Source organism: Sphaeramia orbicularis, chromosome 4, assembly GCF_902148855.1.
Source record: "Sphaeramia orbicularis chromosome 4, fSphaOr1.1, whole genome shotgun sequence".
Classification (NCBI taxonomy): domain Eukaryota; kingdom Metazoa; phylum Chordata; class Actinopteri; order Kurtiformes; family Apogonidae; genus Sphaeramia; species Sphaeramia orbicularis.
Genome location: NC_043960.1, coordinates 51,714,085 through 51,726,116, shown reverse-complemented (window position 1 = coordinate 51,726,116; position 12,032 = coordinate 51,714,085). Strand labels below are relative to the sequence as shown.

At 36.6% G+C, this 12,032-nt stretch overlaps 1 protein-coding gene across 3 annotated transcripts in view; it reads right to left on the bottom strand.

Annotated features, from left to right (window-relative positions):
* Positions 1-12,032, bottom strand: part of pex5la (peroxisomal biogenesis factor 5-like a) — a 182,439-nt gene that overhangs the window by 56,933 nt on the left and 113,474 nt on the right. For 2 of the 3 annotated variants that reach the window (XM_030132623.1, XM_030132625.1), the window contains 4 exons: positions 2,760-2,969; positions 1,531-1,654; positions 1,007-1,097; positions 689-718 (listed from right to left, as the gene is read on the bottom strand). In XM_030132623.1, coding sequence (XP_029988483.1) covers positions 689-718; positions 1,007-1,097; positions 1,531-1,654; positions 2,760-2,969 — 455 coding nt within the window. The remainder of the gene's footprint in view (positions 1-688; positions 719-1,006; positions 1,098-1,530; positions 1,655-2,759; positions 2,970-12,032) is intronic. The other variant, XM_030132624.1, reaches the window with a different exon arrangement.

The following is a 12,032-nucleotide window of genomic DNA, read 5'->3' as shown; positions in this document are numbered from 1 at the left end:
ACTTCAGTGTCAAGTAATCAACCAACTGCATTATTAAATGAGGGTGGATTTTTCATTAATGCTCAGACTTTTGAGCATTTAAGTCATGTTTCCATCATTGTATTTAAGTTTCATGCAGCAGACGTCAGCCTTTGTTTGCATGCACCATCTGTGTGTGACACCAGTCCAAGTAGGAAACTCAAACCTCTCTTTACACTGCCCCTGTCACTGAGCCACTGTGTAACTCTTGAGTGAAACAAATTTAGTATGTTTGTTTGCCAATAACTTGCCTCCATCGTGGACAGCTATCTTTAATCCCCATATCTATTATTAATCAGAGTGCTGAAAAGGTGATGTATGCTTAGCTAGCTCGGCCAGATCAACACTAATGGGCTCAGAGTAAGGCTGCTGAATAATTCATGGGCTATTAATCTAATAATGGCATCTCGAAACTAGACCCCTTACGCAGACCTACACAGAGACATCAACTTGGGAGGAAAGCGCTTGACATTTGGACCTCGGAGCACCACAAAGGAACAATCTCAAGGCCAACAGGATTGGATCTGGATTTCCTCAAAGGTGCATTTTGGCTTCAATGCAAGTGCCTCTTTTTGGAAGTCAAATTCTTTGGGATGGTGTGATGCTGTTTTCCCGGTGCAAATGTAAAAGTCTTTCACTATTGTATGAAAGGATGCATAGGGAGGCTTACATGTCTTCCACTAATATACTGCCTGTTGAGCTGAAATGGAAGAATTGTAGGTTTTAGGACAGGATGATGGGTAAACAATCACACAACTCGGTGTCACAGTACAAACTTCAATATTAAGACTTCATTAGCATGCCCTCACATGCAGTTAAGTTAAATTAATAAAATTTTAAAGCTATTATGACAGTTTATACAACAGTCAGAATATATGTTTGAGATGTGTGTGGCATATTCTCATTTTACAAAGATGTTAATTTCAAGTGCAGACGGCACATACAATAATGATGATGACTGTCTGCCTCTGTCAAACTGAACACTCACTTGTGATGCTAGAGCAGACTCTGGCTCAGCTTTGGTATTTGTTTCCAAGTTCTTATTCGATGGCTCTAATTGGGTTTTACAGTCTATGGACCTGAGGTAGAAAAAAGCAAATGAGGTTATCTTGCTCAGACACAGTTCTGTAAAAACAAACACAAATCCAACCGTTGCATTTTCATAATTTTGAAGACTGGATTTGCATGTTGTAATTGCACATAACACAGTACAAACAGTATAATTAATAGAATTAATAGTAGTATCAGCTTCCGATCTCCTTTAAGCTAATGAAATTGTGATTAGTTTAACCCAAAAATTTTAACCTTTAATTGAACAATATAACTGTGAGAGCTGGTCCAAATAAAAAGTTCAGGGATCACTTGTACAAGTTACTGCTCTTCTAAGAAAAGCATGTATCTGTATAAAATGACCCTGCAGTTTAGTCGGTATGACCATTGTGGACCCATGGACAACCTGGGGCTTTGAAGGAAACTGGACACATCCAAAATGTGACCGTGTACAATACCTACCACAGAAACTCATTAGATGAGTTTTTCGATGAACGTCGTCTCTCCAACTTCCATTTTCGGTTGCCGTTTCTCTCTGGGTTTGGGTTCAGCTCTTCCCATTTATCTAGTGGTGATCCAATGGTAACTGGAATAGAAAAATGTATCATCAAATCTCAGGTTAAACAGAGGCATTAAATTAATGTGCTTCCAGGTGGACTTAATTTTGACAAGCATTAATGTGTTTTTAGCTTTAGCTTAAAAAGGAAATTTTCATTCAACAGGTATTTAAAACCAGTTCTTTTTCCATCATGTGAAAAACCTCCTGTGTTTTTCAGTCAGTAATTGAATCTCTCTTACAAACACTCCCTGGGCTACAAGCAGGTGGAAAATTAGTGCTGTGGGCAACTGCACAAAAACCACATTTACCGTCAGTTGTATGAAGACATATAGTGGAGCTTATTAATCACAATGATATGAATAATTCATCAATTCTGGAAATTACCACTGCATAGTTGCAAACCTTTTCATCTTGTAAATAGGTAATGGCTATTTCCTCTAATGTATAGTAAGACAGAACCACTATTATTATTATTATTATTATTATTATTATTATTATTATTATTATTATCATTAATAATAATAATAATAATAATAATAATAAGAATAATAATAACAACAGCGAACCCCGCCCCTTGCACATATTGTACAGATTTCAGGGGAAAAATATGGGGGCAAAAGATTTTAAAAATTCATAAAATATTTGAACTTTGACCTACTTTTCCCAAAATGTAATCACATCTATTCTGGGTCACTGGCAATTTATAAACCCAGTTTGGTATGAATTCAACCAATAGTTTTGCTGCTAAAGTGTTAACAAACAAGGAAATACAGAAACAAAGTGCACCAAAAACAATAGCCCATGACTCCCCTTCAGGGGATGGGGTAATAATAATAATAATAATAATAATAATAATAATAATAATAATAATAATAATAATAACTAAAAAAAGGAAATTTGACCTAACCTTTTGCTAGCTTGTGTTGAATATCTGCAATGTCAGGTCTATAGGGGATGATGGGATATGGAGTTGTTCTAGATACATATGCAGGGTGGTGATAATGGCATACTACTTGAAATGAGGTTTCATGTTTCCATGTGATTTTGGATGCGGTATTGTATCAGATCAGCCAATATACTGCATGAGAATGAGTTGGAACGTGTGTGTGAGAGCTCATCCAAACTCTCCGACCTGAATCTAGCGACGCTCTCTCTGGAGTTCGCATATTGGGTCCTGTCTGCTCCACTTCCACCTGGATCAGCTCCGTTTCATCTGTTTTCTTCCTGTGGGGTGTGTTCTTCTGGCTGTTGCCCCGGGATGACAGGGGACTCTTTCTGTCCCTGCTGTTCCTCCTTTCTCCAGGTTCACTGAGATCCAGGAGGTCCAGTGTTGAAGACAGAACTGTGGAAGACACGATGCCTTAAGTTCATCCCTTTCCGTGTACTTTGCACTGAGTTAATGCTGAATATTTCCAACCACTGTTTTACAGTATGTCAGGCTCAGCGGCATAGTACTGAAATAGGAAAGTGCCTTTTGTTTTTTGTTTTTTTAAATTGTTGGATGCAATATGAAATAACACATTTTTAGGGTTTCAGAGTTGTGCCAGAGCTAGGTCTGGCTTCATCCACTTTCAGTCTAGACTAGAGGGAAGACGTCTCTGGACTAATTTGTACTTTCTGCAATTAATCAGTCTTACAGTGACAGTGCTTTTGCAGAAATAGTTTCAGGTGACATGTCGTTTGACATGTTGTTTAGGCGGAACAATTGCAAAAGGAGAAGATAGCTGTGGTGTTCAAATGACTGCAAAGCAAAAAAAGATTAGTGTCTTTGTCAAAACTTATCGCTTGGAGGTTGTTGAAAGCAGTATTATGCAGGCAGTGGATGGGAGGGGAAAGAAGTCTGAAATACACCGCCCTGCCAAAAAAAATAAAAGTCACCATCTGGATTTAGCATATGTTATAGAATTCCATGGGATAATTATTGCAGTGATTAATATGTTTTAACTACAACAAGTTCTTTTACCCTTTAACGGATGCAGTGTGCAGCTTCTCATTGTTAAACAACCATCATTTTGAAAGAGAGCATAAAGACTGCATATCAGGATCCATTGGGTTTATCCAACATCTGAAAGAGTGGATCAGGAACCATAGGACACATTTTTCACTAATGACTTGGCACCACAGAGTCCAGACCTGAACCACATTGACAATCTTGAGAAAATCTACTTTGCGGTCCAACTCTCCCATTATTAATACAAAATCTTGGCCAGAAATTAGTACAACTATGGATAGAAATAAATGTTGGGACATTTATTGTAACATTGCAAGGCATAAGTGCAGCCACACTGAATGGGCCCTATAACACTGGTATACACATTTTTGGAAATTGTCTGCTTCCAAGATAAAATGCACTGAATCTTACATACTTTGATAAGATGAACTGGAAAACAAATGATAAAACTGATGATTGGCTAATGTTTCCAAGATATTTAATGACAAAGTGTTATTATGTATAAAAATGTTCATAAATCTTGTGTTTGAAAGAATACTTATATCTGAAGTGTTCAAGTGCTGCTGTAGCAGGGATTAAACAAAAGAAGTCTCATGATTTATTGTAAGTAAATGTATTAGGAAAATACAAACTGAAACCTCCCTTAAAACAACAGTTCTTCAGTCTGTACATGGCCCTTTCAGGCTTGTCTCTTGTCTCTTATCTACATTATTTACACAGTTTGGAGGCACCTCTGGTTCCTCAGATAAAAAATATGTGACAATTTGATAAAAGTATCACACACTGACAATTATAAAAGCTGTTACATAAGACAAAGATCAATGTTCGTCGTGGCTTTTGAAATGTAACAAAGTGTCTAATATGTCAAAGAGGGCAAGTTGTATCCAAACATTAGCATAGATGAGTATGTTCTACATGTTCTCCATTTGTAGCTCATACACATACTAGGTCTCTAACGGTACACATACCGAACCAAACCGTTTTGGTACAGACCTTTTCAGTTCGGTACACAGCTGTACCGAAACTACACAGTATGTTGAGAAAAACAAAAAGGAACGGATGACATTGTTCAATGCGGAACTTGAAATCTGCGCAAATTCCACACGGACATATTGAATGTGCGCACATTGACCCGAAAAATGAAATAGCAGATGTTATAAGGTAAAAAAAACAACAAATATGATGTCAACCTGAAGGGAAGAGATTGAAGACCCTCCACCATCATTACAGTCCCGTTTGGGAGCACATCAGGTCCCGGTGAAAGAGAACGAGGAGGAAAGAGACGTTAATAAGATGGACATTGTTTGCCGCCTATGAACTACGGTAGTTGTAAAACACTTACACTAGCTGTGTCTGTCTGTTTGTCTGTTTCTCTCTCTCTCTCTATCTGTCACACACACTGTATAATAGAGGAATAGAACCCAGGAGTCGGATGTTGAAAGAATGTAAAGTTTCTCTTTCGTTTCACGCCAGCGTTAGTTATGTTAGTTATGCCCCCCCCCACAGCAAAAAAAAAAAAAAAAAAAAAAAAAAAACCATCACCCCCCCCCCCCCCCCCCCCCTCTGTTTTTCTGTTTTTGACAAATCACACAAAGTGGCCTAAACACTTTGTTATCTGTCCTAAAACAAATCATTTGGTTGATTTTGTTGTCAGTGTTGCTTTTCAGTTTGTTAAAAGAGAATACGAGTTTGCCCTCTTGTTAATGTTGCACTTCATATGGAATTTTTTTGTTGTTATTTTAATGCAGAATGTGAAGTGACAGAACTGTGATTAGATTTTTGTTGTTTTGTTCAAAACTACCTTTCGGGGAAAAGTGCAATACTAATGTTTAAAATACATTTAGTAATATTTTATTTTTTGTATTTTCTTTTTGGTTTATAGCAGCAGAATTATATTATTCCTGTTTTTCTATATTCTATTGTCTCCAAAAATTGGGGGAAAAATGTTCAAAAAATCATAAATGCATTAAAGACATTTTGAGGGGTTTTCTTTCTTCCCGTACCGAACCGAAAAAAAAAAAAAAAAAAATCAAACCATGGCTTTCAAAACCGAAAATGTACCGAACTGAAAATTTTGTGTACCGTTACAGGCCTACCAGATACATATCCTTTCAATTAATAATTGCTCTCTCATTACTTCATATAGAATTTCAGTTTTTGACTTCTTCTTCTGTATCTTGATAATTTGAGCCAACCATCACTTTTGACTTATTTTTTTCTTTTTTTGTAACTGAAAATACTTAAAGTTTAACTACTTGTATTCTGGAAGCATTTTGCTTGTAGACCAGTGTAATCAAAGCTAAAGGTGATCCAACAAAGTATTGCATGTGGGACTTATTGGCCAGGCAGTGTATTTGTCCAGTTTTGTTTGTACTTTCTTTGAGCCAGCCTAGGGACTAATGGAATGCACCACATATTCTTATCTGTCCATGAAATGTAATGAGATTTTGCAATGCACATGTTCTAAAAAGTTTATGCTGGTTAAAAATGGAAGTCCTTATCTATTAGAACAGTGTTGATTCATATTCATATATTTTTGAAAAAGGAAGAAAATAAAATTATTGGTCCATCCTTCTGCAATAACATCGAACTTGCACTCTGAGGATGTTTTTTCATATTTCAAATGAATTTGCTTTGAAATTGTTGTCATCTTGAGAATTTTGCTTCTTCTTTACACTTATAAAACATTTTTCTAAGTGTTCGTAATCCTAAAAAACTATGCATTAAAAACCTAAATTGGTCAATAGAATATTTTCAGCCATGAGAAAATACTGGAAGAATCATCATCATCACAGGACAATGTGGCCTTGACTATGCATAAAATTTGTTGCTGAGTTGAAAAGCTTCATTGCCATTACATGAATTCACCTCCAGTATAAAAAGACCTTAAGAATAAATTTTTCTATCTGAATGAAGGTCATCCAAGAAGCTTGTGCATTAAAACCTTTCAGACAATGTATTAAGTTGTCCTTGGGATTTCACTGAGTATGAATCACAATTTAGAAACTTCAACTTTCTCTTTGTTTTAAGATAAAATGACTAATGTGCTGCATCAAGCTTCTGATTTTCATCTACATGTTTTGTGATGTGATGACTTGAGACGTCAAGGGTATTTAAACTGTCATAGAGGGGTATTCCCCCCTACAGGTAGACATCTGCAAATTTGCTGCACAGAATCTAAATATATTTCAGGTCAGTGTACCGTCTGATAAGAATAGGGCAGCCCCATGAGGAGCTCCAGTTTGGTCAGTTTGGTAAATTAATCTGAGGTTGGTGGAATAATAAGAAGGACAGAACTTTCTGTCTAGGGCATGGGTCGGCAACCTTTACCAGCTAAAGAGCCATTTTAGAACAGAAACAGAAAAACAAAACTGTCTGGATCCAAAAGATATCCTTATATGTTTTACCTCAAAGTGGTGACTGTTTAAGAATCTCTTTAAGATTAGTTTGTACAGAACATGTGGAGAATAAATCAAAGTTTCAGTGCATTTACAGAACTCCAAAGAAATTACAGAACTACACTAAAAAAACAGTGATGTTTGTGATAATTGTGTTTTGCAGCAAAAATCCACTGGTATGTGAAGGCTTCCTTGGCACTGGAGAATATAGATGAATACCCTCAGTGTCATAAAATAAAAGTAGTCTACTTTTACTACTACTCCTGCTACTACTACTACTACTACTACTACTACTACTATTACTACTACTACTACTACTACTACTACTACTACGTTTTGATTAATTTTGAGTGTAGTTTACATTGTTATAACTGTATGACATCAGAATGGTTTAATGGTTGTGACAATAATAGCAAAATGTGCTAAAAATAAGTGTTATTCATCTCCACATATTTTTTGACAAAGTCACATAGAGCCACTGGAAATTCAAGAGCCAAATGTGGCCCTTGCCCACAGGTTGACCACCCCTGGTCTAGGGACTCAACTTTAGCCTGGCTTCAGCCATGTGAACACTGAAACAATTCAGCACTGAAAGTCAGAATGCATCACAATCACTAAAAAAAGTATGTTTAAATTGACTTTTACAATCTGTTAACTTTTTGCACTGCCTAGATGAGTTTTCTATTAATCCCAATGTTTCACCCTATTTCCATTGCTTATTTTCTCTCCAGCCACTTAATTAATTTTTTTTTCATAGTTAGTAGTTTGATTTGTTCCAGTTTAAATGGAGTCAGCATTTTGTCCTGCTGCTGGCTGTCTGTTACTACTGTTTACTGTAACTTCCAAACTGCAGCCTCAGTTATTTTCGGTAGAGGAAAAAAACTCCTAAAGTAGTACATGAGGATGACAGCCATATTAATGGACCAGAGTTACATTTAAGTGTCCTACATTTGGAGGACATTTTCCCTTCCAATTGCAATGCAATTTTTCAACTGGGTCTCATTAACTGTGTGTATTCTAAATATTATTGTATTGTAAATATCTGCGTGACAGACTTAATCTTAATGTAATGCATACACTGACAAAAGGAACACTGATTGCAATATTCTGAGGTTATCTTGAGCACCAGGGGTGATGGGTGAGCTAACACTAAATATATCATTAGCCTCAGAGCGTAATTACCCAAACTTACACACAAATGGACAAAAGCATTAGACCTGCTGAATTCAGGTGTTTCTTTTCTAACAGAGGTCTGGGATACAAAACAATAATGACAAATGTCATAATATAGTTTTATATTGGGGTAAATATCAGTGCATTGGTTAGTTTGGTTTAAATTGTTATCTTTGCTTCCAAAATGCCTCAGAGATGGGTTTTACTTCATTTCTCTCAACATTGATTTTGTTTTTTGTTTTTTTATCCATGACTTTGATTTTAAATGTTGTACCTCAACATTTCTAAAATATTTTTCCTGCTTTGAGTATATAATAATTTTCTACCACAACAACTACCACACAACTCTATTTTCTTCACATTTCATTGAGGAAGAAAAATCTCCCATTAAACTTCATGGGGGAAAAAAAAAAAAAAAAAAAAAAAAAAAAAAAAAAAAAATATATATATATATATATATATATATATATATATATATATATATATATATATATATATATATATATGTATACACACACACACACACACACACACATATATATATATATATATATATATATATATATATATATATATATATATATATATATATATACACACACACACATATACAGTGAAGCTGTCTGTCAGGGAATTTTTTTTTTTTTACTCATAAACAGAAGCTCTTACATACCTGTAGTGTTTTGAACCCCTCAGTAGTGAAAGTATCTATTGTCTGTCCTAAAACACAGAAGAAGTTGCTAAATGATGTCATTACTTTATTTGCATAATTGCAAATATGCATGTAATTTTAATGAAGGATGTAGGACAGAGGAATAACATTGTGTTAGGCACAAAAAGTCAGAATAAAAACATCCTAAATATGTTTAGAACTACAAATGAACTACGCTCTGTTAATTCTAGTTTTTTTGAACGTCCCATTTCCAACCGTCCTCCTTTATCCAGGCTGTGGGACCGGCTAAAGTGACCCAAAAGAGACACTCTGGAAGAGTTACTTAGGTTAGTTAGTTATTTATTGGTGTCAAGGTCAAGGTGTCTTTATTAGTCTCCCTTGGGAGAAATTTGTCTTGGACAGAGGGGTCTGCTGCACAGACAACACATTCCGCTCATACAACAATAAAAATACAGAACATCCAGAATAAAACATAAATAAGTTAAAATGAAGTACAATGCATTATCACGTTTGTTTGTTTTTATCTTCATTTTCTTTAGTTTGGTTTGGTTTTTAACCTTATGATCCACTTAAGACACTACAGCAAGTCACAGTAAAACATGAACATTTATAATTTTATTTATAATTTCTAATTTTCAGTCTAACATTAACAATCGAAATGGACCGAAAAGACACAATAGAGAAAACTGCCAGTGTCATAGGGACTGATTTATATTTGCTGCAGTGATTTGTTTTAGACAAACAATGATATGTGTTTTCACATCAGAGTCTCCAAAAGTCTCCAGTAACATCAGAAAAAGGGGATAGATTTGTCACTAGTGGCTTTTTTGATAGAGTCTCTAAAGGAGTCACTAAATGTATGAACATAGTGGCTAAATTGGAAACACTTACTTTTACAGCTAGAGACTGTGGATTTTTTATGACTGGGACACAGGAAATCATTTGGTGTCATTTACAGGAAAATATGTGTGTTTTATTAAAGTTTCCAAACAAATTTTAAAAGTCGCTAAATTTGTTGCTGGGTACTTTTTGAAAAACAAAGTTGCTAGGGGAGTCTGAAAAATCGAGCAACAAAAGTCCTAATTTGGCATCAGTGCACACCCACCACTCAAAGCTAGACAGGAACTGCAAACCATGCATTCACCCTAAAATTGGACTGTTAGAGGAGTAATTTAAAGATGGGCCATAAGATGAATGAGATCAGAATGACTATGACTATCTTTGGAGGTTCTGATACTGTTGAAAATAACATTATGAATTTCCCAATGTTTCCTGATGTTCTAAAGCTGTTGGACACATGACAACTGCTCAACTTGGCCACCATGTCAGAGTGACCCAACAGATTGGTGAGAACTGGAAAACCTGCTTGGTGAGAAGCAGACCAACAGGACGATCCCACACTTGTGTCCAGCACAGATTAGAGATGTTAGCAACTAGTAATATTCCCTGATATCCTGGTAACACCCATGTTTTGGCCAAAATGTTTGTCACATATGAACAAAGATGACCAGCAGCTTAGCTCCTTTTATGGACAAGGATTTCCGATCAACCCTGTATAAAAAAGAAGTGGAATAAAAAAACAGGAAGACTTCCCAGATGTGCATTCCAGCTTGCTGTCTCTTTTCCTTCAATGACTCCACAACAATATTTTTTAGATGTAAGTCTTTGGGAGCCAGAGCTTTTTGGAGCAGCATCAAGTGGTGTCTCTTATTAGCCTTAATCTGTTGACAATGGGTGATGATGTGAGTTCTGGACACCCATGGATTATAAAGTAAGTACTGTAAAGTACCTGTAGATCACTGTTCACATATAAACACCACAAAGGGTCATGTCAAGTGCAAAGTATCATGTTAGAAGTCTGTAGAACCATGCTCAAAACATTTCATGGCTAAAATAAATCCTTAAAATGGGAGAGGCATTGGAGTTCAGATTTTTCTTCCTTTAGGTGAAGACGCACCCAACCCTACTGCCAGTCATCGCCAGAAAAGATACCCTGACTATCAGTCGGCCTGACACAGTCAAAAAAATTGTGATGAACACACCAAATCGACTACTGACTTCAGCATACGTTCTGCGTTTGCGTGAGACGTAAAACCGGAAAACGATGGAACATCTCTCAGAGCTCACTGTCATCAGTCATTGTTGTCAGCAGAGAGTGCTGAGTAGTCAAGAAGGGTTGTTGTTGTACTCGTTGAACGGATGGTTAGTAATAAGAAGATACTGGCGTTGTCAGCTCTTGGGCTTCTTCTTGTGGAAGCAGAAAGATGTCGCAGGTAAAAACTAAGGAGAAATCGCACTATGCTAACAATGCTAACAATGTTCACTTCATAGAAAGAATGAAGTCCATAGGCAACACTGACTGGCACTCATTCAGAGACGATCTGAGCAGTGAATGGCCTAATATAGAAGACAATAATAGTGTGAAGTACCTTGGCATAGCTGTATTTACATGGAAACTTCTTGTTCACTGATTCACTAGTCAAGGGCTATCCCTCCACCAGTCAGATTGGTCCGACTGAACAACGGGTAGTGGCCGATTACACATGTTGAATCGGAGAGACTAGTGACGACATTAACGACGGCCCATCGCAGAGAACACACCGAACAGACTCATGTCACCGACCTCGCCAGATTGCTCGACAACGTCCGACTGCTGAAAATTTGGTTGGTGTGTCTTCGCCTTTAGTGTATTATTTTTTTCCACTTCCAAAACATTCTGTAGTGCATGGATTCTTTTTACAGATTTACATTTTATATGTGTCCACACAATACAAGTTGGACCCATTATGTTTAAATTGTGATATCTTGGGAACAGCTACACTGAATATCTTATAACTTTTTTTTAAAAATAATATTATGATCATGTTTATTATATAGTTACAATGATGGTAGAGGTTCCTATTATTTGTACTAACAGCTGTAACAATAGTATATCCACTGTGTCTCTCCCCCTACTCCCCCCCCCCTGTCTCTCTCTATCTCTATCGCTCTCTCTTTTTCTCTTCCTTTACTCTCTCTCTTTAACCCCAACTGGTCAAGGCAGACAGCCATCCTCCAGGAGTCAGGGTCTGCTCCAGGTTTCTGCCCGTTAAAGGGAAGTTTTTCCTCACCACTGTCACCAGTCACAAGTGTTTGCTCCTGGAGGATTCTGTTGGGTTTCTGTAAACTGGCTTAGAGTCTGGTTTTGACCAACTCTGTATGTAAAGTGTC